At 40.7% G+C, this 27,127-nt stretch overlaps 1 protein-coding gene across 1 annotated transcript in view; it reads right to left on the bottom strand.

Annotated features, from left to right (window-relative positions):
- Positions 1 to 20,219, bottom strand: part of LOC131413802 (butyrophilin subfamily 1 member A1-like) — a 185,858-nt gene extending 165,639 nt beyond the window's left edge. Inside the window, 4 exon segments of the mRNA XM_058554678.1 lie at positions 17,844 to 17,864; positions 19,038 to 19,157; positions 19,939 to 19,982; positions 19,984 to 20,219. Coding sequence (XP_058410661.1) covers positions 17,844 to 17,864; positions 19,038 to 19,157; positions 19,939 to 19,982; positions 19,984 to 20,192 — 394 coding nt within the window. The 5' untranslated portion in view covers positions 20,193 to 20,219.
- Between the last annotated feature and the right edge of the window lie 6,908 nt (positions 20,220 to 27,127).

Below are 27,127 nucleotides of genomic sequence, written 5' to 3'. Positions count from 1 at the left end.
TCATACAAGGTTTGGCAAATGGATTTGCCACTTCCTTCATGTCATGGATATAAATATATTCTAGTCATAGTTTGTATGTTTTCTCACTGGGCCGAAGCCTTTCCTTGCAGATAGGCTACTGCCTTTTCAGTGGCTAAAGTCCTTTTCAAAAGTATTATCCCTACTTGGAGAACTGCTTTTGAGCTTCATAGTGATTGAGGAACCAATTTTACTGGTCAGGAACTTCAATAAGTCTGGGCTGTTTGGCTGGTTTAACAGGACTTTGACTGTGCTTATCACACTCAATCTTCTGGTTTAGTCGAACACACCAACAGCATTATTAAGAGTCAGTTGGAAAAATTTGAGAGATCCTCCAAATACCTTGGCCCAAAGCATTGCTGTTGGTCCTTCTAAATCTCAGATCTGCTCCTTTTGGAACTCATAAACTCTTTGATATAGCCACAGGACACCCAATGAACTAGGCTCCTGCCTCTTTTGATCCACAGGTGATAAAAGGAGATACACTCCAATATTACAAAGGCCTAATTTCTTCTATTTAAAAATAACCAGATTTTTTTCACAGTGTGCTCCAGGGAGACAACGACCTTAAGGATCACACCTTTCAATCTGGAGACTTTTTCTATTGGAAAATATACCTCCAGAAAGACTCTCTTCAACCTCACTGGAAAGGCCCCCATCAGGTATTGTTAACTAACCCTTGTGCCACAAAACTCCAGGGAATAGACTCTTAGATTCATGTAACACATCTAAAGAAATCACCAAAACTTAATTGGACCTGCACATCATCTCGTGACCTGAAAGTAAAGATTTCCTGGAATTGAAGCAGAAGACATCTGATGAGACAGTTTTCCCAAGATATCCAGACCAGATGTGTTGGAAGTTCATGTGCTAAAACTTTGATGATGACATAACGCTTCAGACGTCCTCCAATGCCTATGATCTTGATAACATATAGACTTTAGAAAAGAAAAATGCCTGAGAGTTCTCCCTTCTACCCTTCTTTGTTACTCAAATGTGGCCTCAATAGGTTTTCAACCTGTGCATTTTCCTTTAGATGTGGGACATGACACCCAGGAAAGGTCTTTCCTGGCATTGAGGGACACAGGCTGCTGAACCTAGAAAAGCCTAACTCTTGACCAGTGATACTCTCAGAGGAAGATTTTGATCAAAAGGAGGAAACGTTAAATTAATAAATAGACACTCCATTAAATTGAAGTTGGGAGGCCAAAAGGGGCGCTCTCTTGCCCTACGTCCATAGCAGAGCCCAAGAGAAAGTAGAACAACTTTCTCTTCTTGACTGGCGAGAAGCTCAGCCAAAAAGAGACTGCCACAACTCAGCCAATGAGAAGCCATTGCACTTGGAAGTCTGTTTACGATAGACCTCCCAACTTCTTCTCCTCTATAAGAGTTTCTCCTCCCTTGCTGCTGGGGGACTTGCATGCAGGTCGCTATGATTGGAGATCCCAAATTGGAATTCTTTGCAGATCCTGAATAAACCTGTTTTTTCTGGAGAAATAACTGGCTGTCTATTTATTTAAAGTCAACATTGGAGAGAATTAAGTTGACCCTTAGATGTGTGTTTAATTAGAAGTCTGCCCCTCAGGCTGCCACTATAAAGATAAGCTAAAAGGCTTCTTTCACAGAAAGACTGGGCACCTCAGTCTGTTGCCTCTGTACTGTGCCTTGGGGGTGGTAGACAGTTAAGAACTCTTTCTTTTTTACATTCTTGTGGGACCCTTGAGCCTAACCCCACTGGCCACCAGAGCCAGGCAATCTAGTGGTGTCCCCCGGGGTAGCAGCTACAAAAATCAAGAAGCCAGAGTGCATAAGATCCTTTCTGGGAGAGGCAGGCCCCATGGTGTAGTGGTTAAGTGCACATGCTCTGCTGCTGGCGGCCAGAGTTGGGATCCTGGGTGTGCACCGACGTACCGCTTGTCAGGCCATGCTGTGGCGGCGTCCCATATAAAATGGAGGAGGATGGACACAGATGTTAGCCCAGGGCCAGTCTTCCTCAGCAAAAAGAGGAGGATTGGCATGGATGTTAGCTCAGGGCTGATCTTCCTCACACACACACAAAAACAGGTCCTTTCTGGGAGATACTGGGGAGCTGGAGGGAGGCAGAATGAGTGCAAAGATGGTGTCTACTGGTCTCTATCCTCAAATGACACCTCGAGAGGCCTCTAGATGTGTACCAAACCAGAAGTTTACCCCTGAGGCCTAAGCTCCAGGACAAGAACATAGGTTTCTTTCACAGAAAGCCTGGCTATGTGCTTCGGTCTGTGCTCTGTGCAAAGCCCTGGGGTTGGTAGCCAGTCAAGAACTGTCTCTACCTTTGTTACAAACCTCTGGCACCCAGGAATGTAAGCCCTGCTGCCCACCAGAGCCAAGCAATCAACGGGCATCCCCTGGGCAAGAACTACAAAAACTGGGGCACCAAACGTATGTACAAGCTCCTCTCCAGGAGATACATGTGCTCTGGAGTGTGGCAGAGAGAACAGGAAGATAGCAACTGCCCCCCAAGGTTTCTGGAGAGAATTACAGTCAACCTTTAATGTACTATTTAATTTGAAGCTTGTCCCTCAGGCTGCCACTATGTAGATAAACTAATAGACCTCTTTCACAGAAAGACTGGGCTTCAGTCTGTTGCCTCTCTGCAGTGCCCTAGGGGTGGTAACTGGTTAAAAACTATTTCTCTGTTTTTTACAGGCCTGTGGGACCCCCAAGTGTAAGCCCCTCTGGTTACCAGAGACAGGCAATCTAGAAGTGTCCTTTGAAGTGCATCCACAAAAACTTAGGCACCAGATGAGGGTACAAGCTCCTTTCTGGGAGATAGCAGTGAGCTGGAGAGAGCAAAGGGAGAGCGCAAAGATGGCAACTGCTGGCCTATGCCTTTGGAAATTGTTTCAGTAAGCCTCTAGATGTGTGTTAAATTAGATGCCTGCCCCTCTGGCCAATGCTTTACGATAAGCAGATAAGCCTCTTTCACAGAAAGGCTGGGAACTTTTTGGTGAGCTGCCTGTGCATTGGGCCCTGGGGTGGGTAATCCCGGGCACCAGCCCTTTAAGAACTGTTTCTCTGTTCACTATAGCCTTGTGGGTCTTGTGGACAGAAGCCCCGTTGGCTTTCAAAGCTAGATGCTTCGGGGCATCATCTCCTACATTCAGGTCTTAAAAGTTGGGAAGCCAGATGTGGGGTTCAAACCCTTTGCTCCTCAGATAAAAGCTCCAAGTTTTGAGTTCTCTCTTGATTGTTGGTCTTGATTGTTGGGGTGGGGTTAATGGCAAGATTGTGCTCAGCCTCTCCTACTCACTTTGATGTGGGCCTTTTTTTGTTTGCCAGAGTGTGTATGAGTTGTTCAGCTAATTTTTGCTTATTTCTCAGAGGAAATTGTTCCATATGTAGCTGTAGTTTCAGTGTGTCTGTGGGAGGACGTGAGTTCAGGATCCCACTACCTTGCCTTCTTGAATCTGAACCCCCACAAATATTTATTGATAAAATTTAAAATGTAATAATATAGTAACTTCGGGGCGAGTGGTAGAGGTCTTCTAATAGGAAGAATGGAACTCTTTTTTTTTTTCTGGATTTGGAGGATAACATTTTGTTTCATTGAGGTTCAAAATTACTGTTCTCTATATTCAAATTGATTATAAACTTTTATCTGTGTTGATCAGTAATGAGATTTTATGTATTTCATCTTGGAAAAGGTCTTTTCACACTCATAGGTACTGCAAAATACTGATAGAAATCCATGAGCATTGATTCTGCTTCCATAGTCATTGTTTGGATGTCTAGTAACCCAGCCACTTTACTTATATTTCAGTTCCAAGAACTTGGGTCCTATAGTCCACGCTGAGATTTTGCCTTATCTTCTCATGTATACAGCTGCCTCTTGGCCCTGGTTTGGCATTGGTAGCACCAGTCTCAAATAGACCTAGACTCAGTTCTAGTATTGGATCTCCACTTTCCAAGTACTAGCATCAGTCCTTCCTGTACCAACTGCCTACCTGGTTAGCATTCTGCTTGCTAGATACACTCATCAATCTCCCTGTGGGTTTCTCTGCCTTTTCCTCATGGTGGGCCATCCTTGAAGTTAGCCACTGCTCACCTATCCCTGCTATTAAATTATTTGAGGTCTCCTGCCTTGATAGAATCTTTCTTCCTGTTGCTTGACCTGGTGCCTAGTATCTGGCTCACCTCCACCACCTCCCTCAGTTTGTGTAGTTTCTCTGGACCTTCCCAGTCTGGCTTGTCCAACTACCACCCAAGCTCTAGTGCTAGAACTAGGAAGGGCAGATTTATGAAACTTAAGTAAGTTGATGTTGGCAGGCTCCTGGGGTTTTCCCGAGATAGCAACAAGTGGGTTTTCTGTGATTTTAGAAAAGTTCCCAGAATTCTGTGGGCATGGGTACCTTGTAAAATATGAGAAATATTATGATTGGTAGGGATGTAATGGTAGCTGACTTTCAGAACACAAGTATTCTAGGCGATTAAGCATTAGAATATGCAGAGTAAAGCTTTCAGAACCTAGAAGGTGCAGATTGTTCTAAAGTTATAGAAAAAAAGAATAGCAAGTATTCCTAAGTTCAAGTAACTTAGAAAGTGTAGATTCAGATTTAGGTGACACTGGATGTCTGTTCCAAAGTCTATGTTGCACGTAGGGTGTGGATTTGGCTGGTGTCCAATGCTCAGGTGAACTGTTGGGAATAAGTCTCTAAGACTTGAGAGACTCAAAAGAGGTTGTAGTTTACGGCTCAGTGAGCGGAATTGCTATAGCAGAAAATATGGCTACAGACTAGGCAATGCCAACATGTCTACTATACTTACCTGTACTTGCCCCAGGTAGATTATCTGAGGTTTACTCACCTCAGGGACCTGAAGGACTAAAATATTTCTCTGTTATAACATCCAAAATTTAGTAACTTAGAGATAATCTGAGATCACCTAAAAAAATGAAGAATTTGATGTCAAGAGTCAGCTAACTTGTAAGTGACAGAGACAAGACTTTATCAGAGGCCTCCTAACTTCTTTATCTAGTGGTTTTTTTTTTGTTTGTTTTGTTTTTTGTATTCTCAGTGTTGAAAAGGGATGGGGAATGAGGATGGAAGAAGAGAGGAGAGAGGTTCTGGCAGTGTGCGAGGTAATGAATCAAATGGTAAAAAATATAGAGCCAGAGTCAGTGGTACCCTGGTAAACAAAGCTGGTATAGAATCAAGTTACATCTTGGAGAGTACCAGGAAGCAGTACCTGAAAGTGCAGCTGGGGTATCAGAACCAGGTAAGCATTCTGAAGTCAAGTTATACAAATTATTATAGAAAATATCAAGACAAGTAGTTAAAAATCAAGAACATCTGAAACCAAGAGCACAGATCCTGGAGGTCCAAATAAGAGGGAGAGGTCAGAAATGAAGCAAAGTCTTAAAAACAAGGAAAAATGTGAGAGGGTGTTCAAAGGGTATTATTGGCCAGGGTACTCCAGAGAAATAGTTCAAGGAGAGCGAGAGAAAGAGAGAGAGAGAAAGACAGACACAGTGAGAGAAAGGAATTGGCTCACTTGATTATGCAGGCTGGCAAGTCCAAAATCCATAGGGCAGGCAGGCTGGCAGGCTGGCAACTCAGGCTAATGCTGCAGTCTTGAGGCAGAATTTCTTTTCTCTGGTAAACCTGTTTTTGTTCTTAAGGTCTTCAACCGATTGGATGAGGCCTACCCACATTATTGAGAGTGATCTTTTTTAGTTAAAGTCAGCTGATTGTAGATGTTACCACATCTACAAAATACCGTTACAACAAAACCCTAGATTAGTGTTTGATTAAATAACTGGGTACTTAGCTTAGCCAAGTTGACACACAAAACCATCACAAAGAGGAAGATAAAAGTAAAAGCACCATGAAATCAGAGTCAAGGCTGAGTAAACAGATTGTCATAAGTACAAATAGACAATTAGAGCCCAGAAACCCAGAAAAATTGAAGGCATATGTCAGATGACTAGATAACAGCCACAGGTCCTAGGAATATCCTAATTTTGAGACACATTGTCATCTAGGCTTGATCTTTCTTTTGTACAATCAGTATGACACAATGACGACAATGAAAACAACATACCCTGAAGTCCTGGTGGAATCTCACTTCTGATATAGCACTAACCAAGGCGATCTTGGGCAAGTGATCAAGCCCCTCAGGTCCTCTAAGCTTATCTGTAAAATTGGCAAGTTTGATTAGAATCCAGAGTGAATGTTTGCAGATGAGAATCCAAAAGTGCATACACCACCTAAGGCAAAGTATTTAGACTGACCTTGGCTGCATATAAAATCCCTTGGAGCATATTTAAAAAAATACTTCTTCCTTAGCCAAAACTTCAAAAGATTCTAATTCAATTAAAGTAGAGCCTGGGCTTCAGAACTAAAAAAAAAAAAAAAAATTAAAAAGCTGTTTTCGGTGCTTATAAGTTTATCCAGTGTGGAGAACCACTTGTGAAAGATATTCAAATATGTTTTTGCTCGTTTCTGATTTTTAAAGACCTGGTAGTCCCTTGCGGTCCATGCAAAAACTCCTTTAAGAGCCTGGATTAGATTATCTCTATGGCATCTTCTGGTTTTCAATCTAATTCCTTCTGTTACAGCAACTAATGCAGGTGTTTACACTGGTTAGGCCTATAGGCGTAACTGGCCTGGGGTTACTGGTTTATACTGGACTGAGGAAGTGAAGGGAAAGAAGAGCACAAACCCTCAAAGCCATACAGGGAAAAACGGCTCTTAGGCTAGATTTTTTTCTTAAGGGAGTGGACTTTAATAACAGAAAAAGAGACTTAGACATGATTTTCAGAAATAGTCTTAACATTTTTGAGTTACTGTATATTAGGATAGATTCATTTCCTATTTTTTTTCACTACATTTGGCTTGGAATAGTTTAGAGTTTTCCAGAGTGTACCACAGCCTACAGGATTTTTATAATCTTTACATTATAAAAGAATGTGCAAGCTTTATTTGACCAAGGAGGTTATCATAGGACTAATGTTTCATGGAACCACACTTTGAGAATTACTAGCTTAGAGTCATTTAAACCCAAAGAGCCTAATGTCCACCATTTACTATAACTCTCTTTGGTCACATTGCTATTAATTTAGCTTCTTGCTTCATAAACCTGTGACCCCCTTCTCAGCATGAAGTACATGTATCCGGGTGCTCTGGTTTATATAAATAAGAAAAGAGCAAGTTTAATCAATTAGCGAAAATTGCCTTGGATCAGGGAAGTTAAAAGACTTGGGATCAGGTCCAGTTCTGGCATCTAGTAAATATGTAACTTTGGACAAGTAAGTCACATAATTTAAATAATCAAACCCTTACATTACTCATATACAAAATAGGAATAAAATGTTTATATGGGATATTGTTAAGTTTGAGGTGAGATAATGTGCATAAAAGTGTGTGAAATTGTGAACACTGTAAAATGCAAGAAATAATTATCACATGTTTAAATACTTTATACAGGTTCATCAGAATTTCAGAATTCTTACTATGGTTAAAGCACATTTTTTATATGTTGGTTTTCAACTGTGACATGAAGTTTATATAAATGTAGGAACTCCCTGGAATTTCTGTAACAAGTCCTTTTGCTTTGGGTTATTATTAAAGAAAATAAATGATCAGACTGTATTTTTTAAAAAAGAGTGTATTAGTTTGCCATGCCTGCTGTAACAAAGTGCCACAAACCAAATGGGCTAAACAACAGAAATTTATTGTCTCACACTTGTGGAGCTAGAAGTCTGAGATCAGGGTAGAACGGCCATGCTCCCGAGATCAGGGTAGAAGGGCCATGCTCCCTCTAAAAGTGCTAGGGAAGGATCTGTTTGGAAGATGCTTCGGGTGGTTTTCCAGCAGTCTTGGACGTTTCTTGGCTTGTGCCAGCAAAACTCCAATCTTCCCATGGTGCTCTCCCTGTATGCAAGTCTCTGTCCAAATTTCCCCTTTTTTTTTTAAGGTTTATTTATTTTTTATTTTTTTGTTTTTTTTTTTAACTCAAATGTATTTATTTATTTTTTGTTTGTTTATTGCAGTAACATTGGTTTATAACATTGTATAAATTTCAGGTGTACATCATTGTAGTTCTATTTCTGCATAGATTACATCATGTTCACGACCAAAATACTAATTACAACCCATCACCACACACATGTACCGAATTATCCCTTTCACCCTCCTCCCTCCCCCCTTCCCCTCTGGTAACCACCAATCCAATCTCTGTCCCTATGTGTTTGTTTATTGTTGTTATTATCTACTACTTAATGAAGGAAATCATACGGTATTTGATCTTCTCCCTCTGACTTATTTCACTTTGCATTATACTCTCAATGTCCATCCATGTTGTCACAAATGGCTGGATTTCATTGTTTCTTATGGCTGAGTAGTATTCCATTGTGTATATATACCACAGCTTCTTTACCCATTCGTCCCTTGATGGGCACTTAGGTTGCTTCCAAGTCTTGGCTATTCTGAATAACGCTGCTATGAACACAGGGGTGCATGTACCTTTACGCATTGGTGTTTTCAAGTTCTTTGGATAAATACCCAACAGTGGAATAGCTGGATCATATGGTAGTTCTAGCCTTGATTTTTTGAGGAATCTCCATACTGTTTTCCATAGTGGCTGCACCAGTTTGCACTCCCACCAGCAGTGTATGAGAGTTCCCGTCTCTCCACATCCTCTCCAACACATGTTGTTTCCTGTCTTGTTAATTATAGCCATTCTGAAGGGCGTGAGGCATTATCTCATTGTAGTTTTGATTTGCATTTCCCTGATAGTGATTTTGAACATCTGTTCATGTGTCTGTTTGCCATCTGTATACCTTCTTTGGAGAAATCTCTGTTCAGGTCTTTTGCCCATTTTTTAATTGGGTTGGTAGTTTTTTTGTTGTTGAGATGCATGAGTTCTTTATATATTTTGGAGATTAAGCCCTTATCAGATGTATGGTTTGCAAATATCTTCTCCCAATTGTTAGGTTGTCTTTTTGTTTTGTTGATGGTTTCCTTTGCTGTGCAGAAGATTTTTAGTTTGATGTAGTCCCATTTGCTTATTTTTTCTATTGTTTGTCTTGCCCAGTCAGATGTGGTGTTTGAAAAGATGTTGCTAAGACCGATGTCGAAGAGTCTACTGCCTATGTTTTCTTCTAGAACTTTCACAGTTTCAGGTCTTACATTCAATTCTTTAATCCATTTGGAGTTAATTTTTGTGTATGGTGTAAGGTAAGGGTCTACTTTCATTTTTTTGCATATGGCTATCCAGTTTTCCCAACACCATTTGCTGAAGAGACTTTCTTTTCTCCATTGTATGTTCTTGGCTCCTTTATCAAAGATTAGCTGTCCATAGATGTGTGGGTTTATTTCTGGGCTTTCAATTCTATTCCATTGATCTGTGTGTCTGTTTTTGTGCCAGTACCATGCTGTTTTGGTTACTATAGCTTTGTAGTATATTTTGAAATCAGGGAGTGTGATACCTCCAGCTTTGTTCTTTTTTCTCAGGATTCCTTTAGCTATTCGGGGTCTTTTGTTGTTCCATATAAATTTTAGGATTCTTTGTTCTATTTCTGTGAAAAATCTTGTTGGAACTTTGATAGGGATTGCATGGAATCTATAGATGGCTTTAGGAAGTATGGACATCTTAACTATGTTAATTCTTCCAATCCAAGAGCACGGAATATCTTTCCATTTCTTTGTGTCTTCTTCAATTTCTTTCAGAAATGTTTTATAGTTTTCGGTGTACAGATCTTTCACCTCTTTGGTTAAGTTTATTCCCAGGTATTTTATTCTTTTTGTTGCAATTGTAAATGGGATGGTATTCTGAATTTCTCTTTCTGCTACTTCGTTGTTAGTGTACAGAAATGCAACTGATTTTTGTATGTTGATTTTGTATCCTGCAACTTTACCATATTCGTTTATTACTTCTAAAAGTTTTCTGGTGGATTCTTTAGGGTTTTCTATATATAAAATCATGTCATCTGCAAATAGTGACAGTTTCACTTCTTCCTTTCCAATTTGGATCCCTTTTATTTCTTTCTCTATGTAAGATAATTTGAAACTCACAAGAAGGAAGAGGAAAGACAGGAAGGGGTAAGGTGAAGAGTCAGGAAAGGACAAGAAAAAATATTTCTAAGGACTATATCAGTAAAAAAGAATGTCAGAAAAAGTTACCAATTTCTTTCTGAAGTTCTGAAAAATAAAATGGAAAAACTCACGTAAATGCCAAGGGGAACCAACACAGGAAATGAAAACAAGTAGAAAATTTCCAGTGCAGTAAATTGGTAGAATAGAGGTAGTTAGGAAAAAAAACACAAATGAACAAAAACACCACCACAAAACCCCTGAAAAAATGTCAAAGAAGCACATTTTTGTCTTAGAAATGTGATAAAAGGGAATAAACTTTCCTAATTGATTGAATAAAAGAAGAATGGTGATGTGGTCAGAATACCAAAGAGAATTTATCCCCTACGTATTTCTTTTATGAATAGTTTCAAGGATATAAATAATTCAAGATTTGGATCAAAATACATATTTAATAAAATAAAATAATTTTATAACACATGTCATCTTGGTAGCAGTGTACTGAAATTGATTTTTAATTTTGAAAATCTTTCTGAGTATTTCAGATTACACAAGGTGTCTTTAAGTGAAACATAATTTGTATAATTAGTGGTCAAAATATATTCAACTCCTGAGAAAGTCTTTTTAGAAGATGTTAAACCACTAAGAAAGCAAATGAGGGGCTAGCCCAGTGGCACAGTGGTTAAGTTTGCACACTCTGCTTTGGTGGCCCTGGGATTTGTAGGTTTGGATCCTAGGCACAGACCTACACACCATGCTTATTTATTATTATTTATTATTTCAATCTTCTTAAATTTATTGAGACTTGTTTTGTGGTCTAAAACATGATCTATCCTGGAGAATGTTCCATGTGCATTCAAAAAGAATGTTTATCCGGCAGTTTTTGGATGGAAAGTTCTGTATATATCTACTAAGACCATCTGGTCTAATGTGTCATTTAAGGCCAATAGTCCTTATTGATCTTCTGTCTGAAAAATCTATCCACTGTTGTAAGTGAAGTGTAAAAGTGCCCTACTATTATTGTATTACTGTCAGTTTCTTCTTTTATGTCTGTTAATATTTGCTTTAGGTATTTAGGTGCTCCTATGTTGACCGCAGAGATATTTACAAATGTTATGTCCTCTTGTTGGTTTGTTCTCTTTATCATTATGCAATGCCCTTCTTTGTCTCATTACAGCTTTTGTTTTAAACTCTATTTTGTCTGATACAAGTATTACTACCCCAGCTTTCATTTCCATTATGGAGTATCTTTTTCCATCACTACTTTCAGTTTGTGTCTTTAGGTCTAAAGTATGTCTCTTGTAGGCAGCATATGTATATGGGTCTTGTCTTTTTATCCATTCAGCCACTCTACATCTTTTCATTGGAGCATTTAGTCCACTGACAGTTAAAGTAATTATTGATAAGTATATACTTATTGCCATCTTGTTACTTTTTTTCTGGATTTTTTTGTAGTTCTCTGCTCCTTTTTCTTCTCTTGCTCTCTTCCCTTGTGATTTGATGGCTTTCTTTAGTATTATGTTTGGGTTCCTTTCTCTTTATTTTCTATGTTTTTATTATAGGTCTTTTGTTTGTGGTTACCATGAAGTTCATATATAAAAACCTATCCAGATATCCATCTATATTAAGTTGATAGTCTCTTAGGTTTGACTTCTTACCAAGAGCCCTACACTTTTACTCCCCACCCTATGTTTTATGTTTTTGAAATCATATTTTACCTCTTTAATTTTTGTGTATCCCTTAACCTCTTATCGTAGATACAGATAATTTTAATACTTTTGTCTTTTGACCTTCATATTAGCTTTGTAGGTGGTTGATCTGACTTGTATATTTGCCTTTATCAGTGATATTTTCTCTTTGATAATTTTATTACTCCTATTTGTGGTTTTTTCTTTTCCACTTAAATAAGTTCTTTTAACATTTCTCATAAGGCCAATTTTGTGGTGATGAACTCCTTTAGTTTTTGCTTGTCTGGAAAACTTTTTATCTCTCCTTCCATTCTGAATGATAACCTTGCCAGGTAGAGTATTCTTGGCTGTAGGTTTTTTTCTTTCAGCACTTTGAATATATCATGTCACTCCCTTCTAGCCTGTAAGGTTTCTGCTGAGAAGTCGGTTGATAGCCTTATGGGGTTTCCTTTGTATGTAACTTGCAGGTTTTAAGATTCTCTCTTTATTTTTAATTCTGGACATTTTAATTATAATGTGTCTCGGTGTGGACCTCTTTGAGTTCTTCTTGTTTGGTGCTCTCTGTGATTCCTATACCTGGATGTCTGTTTCCTTCCCCAGGTTAGGGAAGTTTTCAGCTGTTATCTCTTCAAATAACTTCTCTGCCTCTTTGTCAATCTCTTCTCCTTCTGGGACACCTATAATGCAGATATTAGCATGCTTGATGTTGTCCTAGAGGTCCCTTAGACTATCCTCATTCTTTTTAATTTTCTGTTCAGCTTGGGTGATTTTCTCTACTCTTTCATCCAGATTGTTGATCCATTATTCTGTGTTATCTACTCTGCTGTTGATTCCTTCTAGTGAATTTTTCATTTCCATTCTTGTATTCTTCAGTTCTTATTGGTTCTTTTTTATATCTTCCAATTCTTTGTTGAAGTTCTCACTGTGTTCATCTGTTCTTCTCCCAGGATCAGTAAGCATCCTTAGGACTATTAGTTTGTATTCATTATTAGATAGATTGTCTATCTCTGTTTCGTTTAGTTCTTTTTCTGAAGATTTGTCCCGTTCCCTTATTTGAAACAAATTCCTTCATCTCCTCATTTTTCCCAATTATCTGGGCTTATATCTACATATTAGGTATATCAGCTACACCTCCCCATCTTTGAAACATGGCCTTATGTAGAAAACACCTTATGCAGTCCATCAACCTGCTCGTCTCTTGTCTCCCATGCCAAATGCTCCAGGAGTGTCCCCTGTGTGGGCTGCACATGCCCTTCTGTTATGGCTGGGTTGCTATTTTTGTGGGAGCATGGGTAGGCTAGGCTGGTCCCCAGGCAGGCTGGTTGTGAGGCTCAGCCACATTCGGCTGCTATGGTCACTTTACTGGGCGGAACCCCCTGGCACAGCTATCTGCAAGGTCTAATAGCACACAACTACTGCTGTTTTACTGGTAAGCAAGTCAGGCTCACAGAGTGGCTGGTTGCTAGGCTCAGGGGCTCACAGTTGCTGCAGACCTCCAGTGTGGCTCCTTGTGGCATGTGGCTGTTGTTGGCTCTCTTTTGGGTGGGGCAGGCTTTCAGCCAGCTCTGGCTATTCTGCCCTGTAGTACACAGGTGCCTCAGCAGTGCAAATGGGTGGAGCCATCCCAGGCATGGCAGGGCAGATTCCTGTGTGGCTGTCTGTGATGGCTGGTGGCACAACTCTACTGTGGGCCCACACGCTCTGCTGCCCATTGCTGCAGGCCCACATGCACCCCACTGACGTGGACCCACTTGCCCTGCTCCCGAGGTCCCACATACCCCAAAGATTCAGGCCCAGCAATTTGCCACGGGCTTGCTGGTGGGCAGAGCCAGTTGTTGTCCAGCTGTGTTGGATTGCCTTGGGTGCTCTATTGGGTGAGCAGATCCCTTAACTAACTGGCTAGAGAAGGAAATCCAATGGCAACTGCCAGCCTCTGTGTCAGCATGACTCAACTAGGTCACAGTAATGGCTGCCACCAGTGTCTAAGTCTTGGGGGAGGAGAGTGGATCCAGCTGCCTCCTGCATCTCTGCAATATGCTCCAAACTGAGTGACTCTCTTTTACCAATGAACTATGCACTTTTCCATCTGGTGTTTTTGTGCTGGTTTCTAGGTCAGGTGAAACTGTGCATGGGCCCTTTAAGAGCAGGTTTTTCTCTCTCTGAAGTTCTACAGTTTTCCTGAGCATATTCCCCATTGGTTTTCAAAGCCAGCAAAGCCAGGTATAACGGGATCTCATCTCTGTAGTGCTGAATCTAAGGGATGGGATGCCTAATCTGTAGCTCAGATTCCTCCACTCCTCTGGAAAAACCTCCATAGCTTTGAGTTTACTCCTGGCTGTGAAGTGTTGTAGCAAGGGTGTGGTTTTTTCCTCAGTGGAGCTGTATCTCTGCCTCTTCCATCCTTGTCTGTGTTGTCCCTTGTTGTGGAGATTCTTTTTATCCAGTTTCCAGAGCTCTCTCAGAGGAAATTGTTCTGCAGGTAGTTGTAGAGTTGTATCCACGGAAGGAGGTGAGTTCAGGATCCTCTTACACTGCCATCTTCCAAACTCCACCCTCTAGGCTTTATTGAAGTCCTTTATAAAATTTACATGTAAATTTCAAGAAATGAGATTATTTTTGAATTCACATTTTGTAAAATGGCAGTATCTTGGGGATTCTTGCACTTTATAGGCTCAAGCTTTTATGTAATATGCACATAAAAGTACATATATACTTGCCCTACACTCTTGAAGAAACCTCTTTGATGGTGTTAACCCCACTGCTTGGTCCCTTTTCCATCTTTCCTGTATTCTCTAGACTTAAGCATCTATTACTCATCCATGTCTCTCAAGTGATAACTTTCCTCAATTTAGATGCCTTCTAACCCAATTTTCCCAATGGAAAAGATGAGTATATTGTTATCTCATATCCATTCCTGTGAGAAAAATATCATTATTTCTATACTAAATAACATAGAGGAAGAGAAATTAAGTATTAAAAGGCAGGTGAGTGAGTTGTAATCAAATGACCTGAGCCTATCTTAGACAAAACAAACACAACAGCCACTTTAAAAATACCATAACTTCTGAAGTATATTATTAATAAAACAGTTGACAGAAAAGATCTGTCTACACAGATTGAAACGAGAGGATAAATCATGCAAGTAATAATGGGGGAAGCTGAATAACAAATGAAGATGGCAAACTTCAGTTGGAAAGATAAGATGATGAGATAAAATCATGCAAAATGTCTGTTGGAGTTGCAGATGTTCATTGAGAGTTGAAGAAAGAGGTACTAGTAAGAGATGAAATAATGACAAGATATAGAGTGAAATACGTGAACGGGACTTGTCTTTTCTTTGTTCACACAAATTAAATTTCACAGAAAATAAAAGGAAAAAAGAACCAATTCATTTTAAAAAAGGGCACAATGTCAGGAAGGAAGGAGGACAAAAATTTGAAACACATCTATAGTTTTCTCTGTGATTCAGATTGACCCATATTTCTGAGAACTGAAACCACAAGGTTCAGAGGGCATCTCACCAATAACAGGCAATGTTGTTTTACATCCCCCAAGCCCTCATGCAAAAGGCACTAAGATAGGAAATGAAACCATGAGAGAAGGCACCACAGGACTTCTGGGATAACCAACATCAATCATTCATCTCTCATTGTGCTGTCACCTTTTTAAGAAAAAAATGCAAACATGCCCTCATACATGAGACAGGTACTCAAAAAGTGATGAGGAATCATACAATAAAGGCACTCATCTACCCAAAAGTGTACCTGTAGCAGTAGCCATATGCGTTGAAGTATTTAAACAAGGAAGCCATTAGACTGAGGTGGCTCTAATGCCTTGGTAGCCTACATAAGCAAACCAAAACCTAGGTCAGAGTCAATGCACTCAAATCCAAGAAAATGGAACTTAAGAACCACCAATCACGAACAACCAATTAGGCTTTCCCAAATAAGGCAACAGCTTAAGCTATAGCCATTGAAATAATTTCTTTGGTTTGCTTCCTCATCTTCTCTATACAAACCTTGCCCCTAGTTTCTGCTGGTATAGCATTCCAGCTAACTTTCAGTTTGTTACTGCCCAATTCAAATTGACATTTAGTCAAATAAACTCTTGGAAATTTTTATGTGCCTGAGTTTATCTTTTGACATATGAAACCTCCTATATACATTAAAGAGATATAATCCTAAATTCAATTCCCTCTGAAAACAAAAATATAATTGAAAAATGTCATGAGAAAAAGATGACAAAATTTAATGATTATATTAATGTTTATGAAAAAAATTTTGGAAATATTATAGAACAATAGCTTAAAATATTCTGAATTGAGAAACATACTATCAATGAACTTTCCTTAACAAAGTTCTATAAACATTTAAAAGGAATTGCAGTTTTCAGAATTAATAATTGTGTCAATAAAAGTGCAAAAGTATAAATGATATTTACTATGGTTGGAATGAAGGAAAAATTATGTAAAATATTTGTATACCTGGGAGCATTTGGCTAATATGTTCAAAGGCAGTGGAAAAATGAGCCTCAAGTTCACACTTGACCAATAAGAGACAAGAGAATTTACAGTCTTTAAAAGGACAATGGAGGGAAAAACAACATTCAGCAAGGTAAGACTGTTCTCTCATTTCTTAAGGTTTGGGGTAAAATTGATTGCATCTTACTGTGCCCTCATACTTCATACTAGAGGTCCTAAATTAATAGTCATTTCCCAGAAAATATATGTAGAATGGAAACCATATGCCTATCAGCCTAATTCCCTTCATCTCTCCAACTTCATAATACAACTATGGCAAGTCTCTTGAAGAAGCCAGTGTTTACACGGAAGGACTGGTATGGTACGGAATGAAAAAAGAAGGAATAGAAATGAATGAAAGGTTGAAAAACAGAAATGGAGAGAACGTAATACAGAAGAAGTTCATAAACAAAAATCTGGGGGAGAGAAGTGTAGACATTCAGGAGAAGGCCGAGCCAATGGATGTCATGTAGGTAAAATGGCAGGGAACACTCAAGACCAAGAAAGCAGTCACTTAAATGGTTATGGGAGTAAAGAGTTGTCAGAGATATCTTACCAATTTTTTTCTGAAGTTATTCTGAAAAACAAAATGAAAAGATTAATGTAAATATCATGGGAAACAAATGTGAAGAAAATTCAAATGTATTAAAAATTTTAAATGTAAAATCAAACCCCTCAGGATGCAGAAACAGATGGACACACACACACACACACACACCAACATTCAAACACATGCGCCAACAGTGGCTGAAAGCCCACTTTTGTCCAGAGAATATTTTACAAGGAATGAAAACAGGTGCAATGGAATAAATTTACTGAAAGAGAAAATATTTTAGAAATATTAGTTGTTGTGGCTACCTCATAAAAATTATTCTTGATCCCTTTTGACATTATTTAAGTTTTTATTATTCATTCTGTTAGTTTTGGTAGGTTCTTGACTGCTACTAAATATCAATAGTCAATTTTCATTATTGTGGTAACTATGTTGTATAAAGTAGCCACAAACACTGATTTACAGAATACTGAACCATTGCTTGCAGAGAAAATGCAGGGTTAGTTTCCTGTGCGCCTCTATTTACAACATTTCCCTCAATCTATTAATAGATAACTTTGTTTTATGTGCGTTTTATTTTAACACATGCCTGAATGAAACTGGTCTTTAAATTGCATGAAAGGAATGGAAATGAAGTATTTAGTGGCAGGGAAAGGGATGCTAAATCAAATGACCTGAACCTTGCAGAAAACTTACACCTCAGAAACTTTAAAAATGCCAAAACTCCACAGGTATATTATTAATAAAATTCACTTGACAGAAACGATCTGTCTATATTGATTGCAATGACAAGACAAATGAGAGAGGTAATATGGAGGAAATTAAATAACTAATGATGCTGGCAAACTTCAATTGGAAAGATAAAGCAAAATCATGAAAAATATGTGTATGTTGGAGTTGAGGAATATGATCATTGAGAGTTGAAGACAAAAGTACAAGAAACAGATGAAACCATGGGCAGGTAGGCAGTGATATATATTAATAGGATTTACCTTTTTCCTGTTCACTCTTCACTGAAAAACAAAAGGAAGAAAGAACCAGCTCATTAAAAATGAGGGCACAATGTCAGGAAGGAGGAGGACAAAAATTTGAAACCCTTTCATAGTTTACTCTGTCGTTCAAATTGACCCACATATCTGAGAACTGGAACCACAAGGTTCCAAGGACATCTCATCAATCAGAGGAGGTATTGTTTTATATTCTCCCACCTCTTAGTGCAAAAGGAATTAAGATAGGAAATGATACAATGAGAGAAAGTAGAGTAGAAAATCTGAGATAAACACTGTCAAGATTTTGTCCTTCATTGGGCCTTCTCCTTTTTTCAGAATAAAATGCAAATAAGCATGCATACACGAGAAAGGTACTTAAAAAGTGATGAGGAAGTATACAGTAAAACACCCATCTGTTTGTAACTGTCTGTACCCGTAGTCATATGAAGCCTGCTACATACATTAAAAAGATATATTCCTAAATTCCATTCCCTCTGAAAACAAAAATATAACTCAAAAATGTCATTAGGAAAAGAAGGATAGTAAACCTTTAATGATTATATTAATGTTTAATGAAAAAATATTTTAGGAATACCCTAGAACAGTAACATAAAAAGGTAATGCAAAACTCAGTGGTAATGGCAAATATATAATCAAAGTTAGACTCTGTAACATGGTAAGGGTGGTGCATAACTCACAACTCTGGTTTAAAAGTTAAAAAAAACATAGTAAAAATAACTATAACTACAATAACCCATTATTAGTTACATAATATAAAATATATGTAACTTGTAACAGCAAAAACGTAAAACGTGAAGTGGAGAAGAAGTGTCACGTTTACGAATGCTACTGAAGTTAAGTTATTGTCAGCTTAAAATAGCATGTTATACTTTTAAGATATTTTATATATGCCTCATGGTAACCACAAAGGAAAAACCTATAGCAATTACACAAAAATGATAAGTTAAAGCATACTGATAAAAAAAGACATCGAAACACAAGAAAAAGGCAGCATGATAAGCAACAAGGAACAATGTTCTACAAAACACCAGAAAACAATTAACAATATGGCAATACTTAAGTCCTTACCTATCAATAATTATTTTAAATGTAAATGGATTAAATTCTCCAATCAAAAGACATAGAATTGTTGAACGGATAACAGAACAAGATCCAATGATATGCTACCCACCCTACCTGAGTGCTTCTTCCAGATCACATATGCAACCACCACAGCTATCCCAGTTGCCACAATTTTAAGGAGAGACAGATCATCAATGATGACCATGATGGGGATGGTAGTCTGAGGTGGCAGCTCTGTGAACGGAAGGGAAGGGAAGGTGAGGGCCCTGATCTCCAGGCCTCAGCCCCCACCATGCTGAAGGTCTCCAGAAGGGCTCCTAATTTCCCTGAGAAGAGGCTCTGAGCCCACATCTCCCTCCTTACTCCATCTCAGGGTGAGGAGCTGAACAGCTTCTCACGCTGCACATGGCACATGTGTCTCTGCTTCTCTCCAGAAGGCACCACAATGGCCCCCCACTGCTGGAAGGACCCGTCGTCCACAGGCCTGGTCTCCACAAGCTTTGTGTCCTGGGTCAGGTCTTTCCCATCATGCTGCCAGGTCAGGGTGATCTCGGCAGGGTAGAAGCCCAGGGCCCAGCACCTCAGGGTCACCTCATGATCAGAGATGGGGTGGTGGATCACATGTGTCTTTGGGGGTTCTGAGTGGAAGGGTCAGAAATTTGAGCTGGAGCGAGACCTCAGACATACTGGGAGCGAGGCAGAGAACAAGGCCTGAGAGACAAAGTCCCCCATGGTTTTCAAAGCCCCTGTCCCTGCCAGAGTCAAAGGGAACCGGTCCTCAGTTATTTCAGGGAAGGCTTTCCCCTCCATTGCGGAGAGGCTGCATCTCTTAATTGCCCAGGGAGAAGGGTGGGCACTTTGGGCGAGTTGCTGTCTGGTACCAGATCTGAAAACCCAGGCGGACTCAGTCTCCTGACCCATGGGATGAGGTTGATCTGATGTCATCGCATTTGCCTCTTCTCATAGCAGGCCCCCAACCCGATGCGAGATTAAGGAGGCCCCGAGGCCCAGGTACCTGCGCGCTGCAGCATCTCCTTCCCGTTCTCCAGGTATCTGAGGCCACTCCACGCACTCGCCCTCCAGATAGTTCCTCTCCTGCTCCGCCACACCGGCCGCCTCCCCCTTGCGCCGGGTGATCTGCGCCTTCGTGTCCCCCGCGGTCCAGGAGCGCAGGTCCTCGTTCAGGGCGACGTAATCGGCGCCGTCGTAGGCGTGTTGATCTGATCCACGGAGGAGGCGCCCGTCAGACCCCAGGTCGCAGTCACACATCCACTGGATGGTGTGAGACCGTGACCCCGCCCCCGCGGTCAGCCCCGCCCACTCGGCCCGGCGCCGTAGTCAGTCCCGCCCCCGCCCCGCCCACCAGGCGGCGATTAAACCTAAACCTTGGTGAAAGTCCCCGCGGACTCTACCCCGGCGGAGGGATCGGGCAGGTCCCGCAAACTCGGAGTAAATCTTGGTATGGGAGACCCCGACCCGTCCGTGGGGATAGGGGGTCGTGACCTGGACCCGGGCCTGCGTCGCTCACCGGCCTCGCTCTGGTTGTAGTAGCCGCGCAGGATGTTTAGACTCCCTTGGAAAGTCAGTGCGGTGTCCTTGTAGATCCTCGAGTTCCGCTCCCAATACTCCGGCCCCTCCTGCTCCACCCACACGCCCGCGGCTCCATCCTCGGACTCGCGGCGTCGCTGTCGAACCGCACGAACTGCGTGTCGTCCACGTAGCCGACGGCGATGAAGCGGGGCTCCCCGCGGCCGGGCCGGGACACGCCGGTGTAGAAATACTTCAGGGAGTGGGAGCCTGGGGGCGGGGAGGGGCTGAGAGCCGGCACGACTCTCCCCCCGACGCGTATCGCGGGTCTGAGGGTGTTGGGGGCCGGGAGCGGGGAGGAGGGGGCAGGGTTGTGAGACGGTAAAGGGGCGGCCGGACGAGGAGGGCAGGGACTTAGGGGTGGGAAGAGGAGGGGGCGGGAGAAGGGAGGGGTAAGGATGGGGCGGGGCCGAGGTTGGGGGCTCTGGGCAGGTGTCTGTGGAGACCCTCTTTCCCAGGGGGTCTTGCGCCCCTGCCAGGCGGTCCCCTCGCCCCGGCCCTGCAGACGCCATTTCCTCACCACCCCGCATTCACCCGCCAAGGCCTCGGTCAGGACCAGGACCCCCGAGAGAAGCAGGAGGAGGAAGGTTCGGGGCGCCTTAAACTGCATCCTTGGGGTTCTGGGACAATCTGAGTCCTGGCGGGTCTGTGGAGACTTTATTACTGGGAACCGCAGAGACACTAATTGGCTTCTCTAGAAACCGGACACGAAATGGGAGTGAGAAGTGGTGCGTCTTCAGGAGAATCCAGGCAGGAGGACCTGACACAGGCTGTGAGAGGGAGAAGTGAATCTCAGGGAGATGGGAGCTCCCCAACACTGAGCTTCCCCGCCCCAGACACCGCCCTCAGGGCCCGACACCCTGATTCCACACCCGGGGACCTGGGACTTTGCCCTGACCTCTCTACTCCTGCACTGAGAGCTTTTTGTCACACTGTCTCCCTGAGGCCTGGCCCAGAGGCCGTGGAAGGAAACTAGGAAGAGACCCCCCAGGCTGGTCTCAGCCCCTTTTCCTTCTTTTCTCTTCCCGGATTCCCTCTGCCTGAGCTGTACTCCTACTCCTTACCTCTCCCCCTGGACTCTTCTAGAAAAAAAACCCGCCCCCAGAGAACTTGATGTCAGTGAGTGAGCTCGACCTGGGAACGGAGGTGGAGGGACAAGGGTTTTCTCTTTAAACCTGGAGGAGTTGTGCCTGAAAACACAACATAGATGTTCTCATGGAGATCAGGTTCCTTTTTGTTTTTAACTACAGAGGGTAACTCAATCTTCAAAACCCCTGAACATCAGGACTCTAACCTGTAAAAGAAGTGACTTTGGCCCCTTCCTACAGAAATGTGTCTAAACAGCAATGCAATCAGACTCACAAAGCTCCTAAGTTTTCCTTTCCCAGACAGTGTATCTGTGACTCCAGGTTGTTATATTTTGAAATGATCTTCCTTACATAGCCCTGAGTTTGACTGTGTGAGTCCCTGATATGTCCTCAGGACAAAGAAGCACATGGCAACACAGTTTGTCACTGTGTATTAATCACCTCAAAGGTGAAAGTTTTCAGTGCAGTCAAAATGCCCTTCACCAGTGCTCCTGCATTGCCTATTTTTATGAATTATTCACATGTAAATAGTGTGCATATTTTATCAGGACACTTATTTTTTAAACTGATTAACATAAGGAGGCAATTAGTTTTTAGGCAACTCCACAGAATGAATTGAATACCTTGCTGGGCTAGTAGATAATATTTATTAAAGATCTATAAAATACCTATGTTTAAATATGAGAATTCCACTGCTTTAGGATTCTTTACCTCTGCTTCTTTTCCTCACACCTGCTTCTCCAGCCCTTCTCTCTGTCCCTCTCACCCCTCAGGCCTTATTCTCTCCTTAGTCTCCACCACCCTCTCACATCTGAATTGTGGACTGTTCTCCCCGCAGTGGTTAAGTGATCTGGTTAACGTGAGTCAGGATATGTCATTTCTTCACTTAAAATGCTCCAATCACTCCTTCTCACTCTTGGGAAGCCTCTAGAATGTAAAGTACATGAGCACAGGGGCTTTGGGCTATTTAGGTCAAAGTTGTATCCCCAGTACATAAAGCCTTTCCTGGGGCTGGCCCGGTGGCATAGTGGACAAGTTTGAGCACTCCACTTCCGCAGCCCAGGGTTCACGGGCCCAGATCCCAGGCACAGATCTACACACTGCTCATCAACCCATGCTGTGACGGCATCCCATATGCAAACTAGAGGAAGATTGGCAAGGTGTTAGCTCAGGGACCATCTTCCTCAAGCACAAAGATGAAGATTGGCAACAGATGTTAGTTCAGGGCAATCTTCCTCACCAAAAAAAAAAAAGACTTTCCTGGTACATAGGCATTAAATTAGTTGTTGGATGAATGAAATATGATTTTTTAAAATTTAATTCTGTTATGTAAACATCATAAAATAAAAAGCACAAAAAAGGTTAAGAAAGATTTTATTAAATTCATACTAATTCATAAATTCATTCCCATGGCAAAAATGCTATGTGCTTATCTGTTGCACAGTGAGCCTGTGTATTAGTTTTATATTACTGCATAACAAATTACCACAACTTAGCGGCTCAAAACACCACCAGTTTATTTGCTTACAGTTCCTTAGTCAGAAATCCAGGCATGTGGTATTTCTATTTTTAATTTTTTTGAGAAATCTCCATACTGTTTTCCATAGTGGCTGCACCAGTTTGCACTTGCACCAGCAGTGTACTAGGGTTCCTTTTTCTCCACATCCTCTCTAACACTTGTTATTTCTTGTCTTTTTAATAAAAGCCATTCTGATGGGTGTGAGGTGATATCTCATGGTAGTTTTGCTTTGCATTTCCCTAATAATTAGTGATGTTGAACATCTTTTCATGTGCCTGTTGGCCATCTCTATATCTTGTTTGGAAAAATGTCTGTTCATATCCTCTGCCCATTTTTTGATCACGTTGTTTGTTTTTTTTTGTTGTTGAGTTGTATGAATTCTTTATAGATTTTGGATATGAACCACTTATCAGATAGATGATTTGCAAACATTTTCTCCAAGTTAGTTGGTTGTCTTTTTGTTTTATTGATGGTTTCCTTTGCCTCGCAGAAGCTTTTTAGTTTGACTGGTTTAGTAGTCTGGTTTACTTCTTTTTTCTTTTGTTTCCATTGCCTGAGGAGATGTTAAAAAAAGACACTGCTAAGACCAATGTCAAAGAGCATAGTGCCTATGTTTTCTTTTAGGAGTTTTATGATTTCAGAGTTACCAGAGGAGAAGGGGGCAGGGGGAGGGCGAAAGGGGTAAAGGGGCACATGTGTATGGTGATGGATGGCAACTAGACTTTTGTTGATGAACGTGATGCAGTCTATACAGAAGATGAAATATAATGATGTACACCTTAAATTTATATAATGTTATAAACCAACGTTACTTCAATAACATAAATAAAAGAAAAATGAGAGAAATCTCGACATAGCGTGGGTGGGTTCTCTCTTCAGGGTTTCACAAAGCTATGTTCTCACCTTGAGCTCAGGATCCTCCTCCAAGCTTACACACAGACTGTGAGCAGAATTCAGTTTCTTCCAGTTGTTAGACTGAGGTCCTTGTTTTCTTGACAACTGTCAGCAAGGAGCTGGGGGAGGGCTGCTCCCAACACCTAGTGGCCACCAGCATTCTTTGCCATGTGGCTCCTCCATTTTCAAAGCCCACAATGGAGAAAATCCCTCACATTGAATCCCTCTCACCTTTGAATCTCTTTCCTCAGGAAGAACCCCTAATCAAAGCTTACTTGATTAAGACAGTCCAACCCAGGATAATCCCCCTGTCTTGAAGTCAATTGATTTGAAACCTTAGTTCCATCTGTAAAATCCCTTCACAGCAGCATCTATATTAGTGTTCAATTGAATAACTAGGAGGAAGGTGAATAACTAGTGGGTGGTTGTTGTGGACCATCATAGACTCAGCCTAGCATGGCCTGGTTCTTCGTTTTGTGTTTAATTGAGTCATGACTGGAAATTACAGTTCAAGTAAATAGATTGTTGTGAATGATAATAAAATATATCCTATTAGCCATGGAAATTCTTCTTAAATCTTAAAACCAAATGATATGTTTAATATTTTATAATTAATTTAGAGCCATTGAAAATTAAAGTGCAATAGTTCACTGTCTCTTTGGACACTGTATCAGTTATGTGCTGCAGCATAACAAATTGCCCAAAACTTAGCAGCTCAAAACAGCAAATGTGCATTATCTCCCTGAGCTTCCCAGGGTCGGGAATCCAGGAGAGGTTTACCTGAGTGCTTCTGGCTCAGGTCCTCTCTCAAGGTTGCAGTCAAATTGTCAGACAGAGCTGCATCATCTGATGGCTTGACTGGGGCTGGAGTATGCACATGAAACATGGCTCATTCATATGATTGTTGGAAGAGGCCTCGTTTCCTTCCTGGATGCTCCCAGGAGGCCTCAGTTGCTAGCCATGTGGACTTTTCCATAAGGTGGCGAATGACTAGGTAGCTGGCTTCTCCAAAAGCAACTGACCTAAGAGAGAGAGCAACCGTGATGGATGCTGAAATGTGTTTTATGTCCTAGACCCAGAGTCACACGCCGTTATATCAGCCTTACTCCATCTGTTAGCGGTGAGTCATTAAATGCAGCCCACACTCAAGAGGAGGGAATTAAGCTGCACCTCTGGAGGGAGCAGTATCTAAGAATTTACATACAAGTTAAAACCAAAATTAAATGTTATTTCAGGATTTTTTAAATCAATGCTTCTCTTATATGATTATTTTTCTTTAATGCTTAAAGCTTTCCTTTCTCTTTTGGAAAGTAATGATTAAAAGTTGTGGACAGAGAAAGGAGATACAATAATATTTCTAAGTTTTTTTTTGCAATTGCCTTTAATAATGAATTCCCTACAACAAGTTGCAACAAGTTAAGCATATATACTAGCTAGATCAAATAGTTCCAAGACCTGGGTGCCATAATAATGCTGTAAAATAATAACTATCTTTGTTTTCCCATAGATGTTTCAAATTTAGTTTGTTAAGAATGTAAAAAATATTGGCTAAAATGCCAATTTTCTTATTCAATGTCATTTAAAAAATATTTGCATAGTGAAATTGCTTTTCAGTTAGAAAACTGTGAATCTCATACCTCAGTCTATACACCTAGCTTAGCATCATGACAACAATTTTGGTGGGATGCAGTAGGCAGAAGTGGTTAACTCCAATCTAGAAAAAAGTTTTCCAAAAACCAGCTATTCAGTTGGCATCCTATAATAAATTTAACATCTCTCATTGTGTTTTGGAATGAGATTTGGTAGAAGTGATTTGGACACCAACGTGATTCTAAAAAGCACTGTTAATATGTGCCTCTCAAGTTTTTAAAAAGCAGCTGTATTGTGTTTCCCATTCACACTTTCTGTTCTATCACTGGTTATCCCTTTATAAGATTTTCCAGTTTAGTTTATATTGATCAAGAACGTGCTTTTCTACTTCTGTGAAAGTATTTAAGTCAGTTATATGTGAGGTTAAATGTAAGTAACACATCAAATCCTTCTCAAGATAGAATTAACCTTGCACATCAGATTAAACGTTGTACACTAGAAAATCTTAGAGATGTCAGTGAGCAAAAGATCAAGTGACCTGTTTCTTGCCAGTGCATTTTTTATGGCATCCCGGCCCTCTCTTTCACATGGCTCATAACACTGGCTGTGGCTTTGCTCCAATGTGGTAGTTCTTCTAAGGATCGTGGCAATGAAGTTGATATTTTCTTTTCTCTGTTGTTTAAAAAAAAAAAAAAAAGTTAACCAGGAAGGGTTCATAAGCTGCGGTTTGAAAATGCCAGTTTAAGGCGTTATGACCAAGTAAATACCTGGGCACCCACCCCTGGTGTAAGAAGCAGAACCTGTGAAGCCGCTGTGGGTGCCTCCCCAATCCCATCTCCCAAATGTAACCTCTATCTTGGTCTTGTGTTTACTATTCCATTGAGTTTCTCGAAAGATTTTAAAATAAGTGTTTATTTCCCCAAATCAAATATTATTTAGCTTCCCCTGTTTTTGAACGTCCTGTACAGTGAACTCATACTGCATGGATTCTTCTGTGAATCAACTATACATAGGAGAGTTATCCCTCATGTGTCAGGCTGTCATTTATTCATTTTTACTGTTGAAATCTTACATTTTATGCATATCCCACAATTTTGCTATATTCTTATTGATACATATGTGGTTATTCCAGTTTTTGCTGTAAACGTTAGTGTACAGGTCTCCTGGGGCACATACGCAAGAAATTCCCCAAAGTATATGATCAGGAGAAGAATTGCTGGATTTTGTGGGGTATTTACTTTAATTTGATTTCCAAAAGTGCTTGTGCCAATTACAGTTTTCATCGGGAATGGGTAAGACTTCATGTTGCTGATGTGATTGTTCTGAAAATAAAAAGCTCAGTTGAAGGGGAAGAATTAAGAGTTGAAAGCCACTGCCTTGGCTGCAGAATCACACAGGCATTTTTTTTCAGGTTCTATTCATAACTTTATTTACTTTTACTCTGTATACCTTGGCATTATACTTTAGCATATAGGTCCAGATAATGCTTCCTTTTAGCATAACCACATGGTGTCATTTTTATATGT

The sequence above is a fragment of the Diceros bicornis genome, chromosome 14, assembly GCF_020826845.1.
Source record: "Diceros bicornis minor isolate mBicDic1 chromosome 14, mDicBic1.mat.cur, whole genome shotgun sequence".
In the NCBI taxonomy this organism is placed as follows: Eukaryota; Metazoa; Chordata; class Mammalia; order Perissodactyla; family Rhinocerotidae; genus Diceros; species Diceros bicornis.
This window is presented reverse-complemented; position numbering and strand designations above follow the sequence as displayed.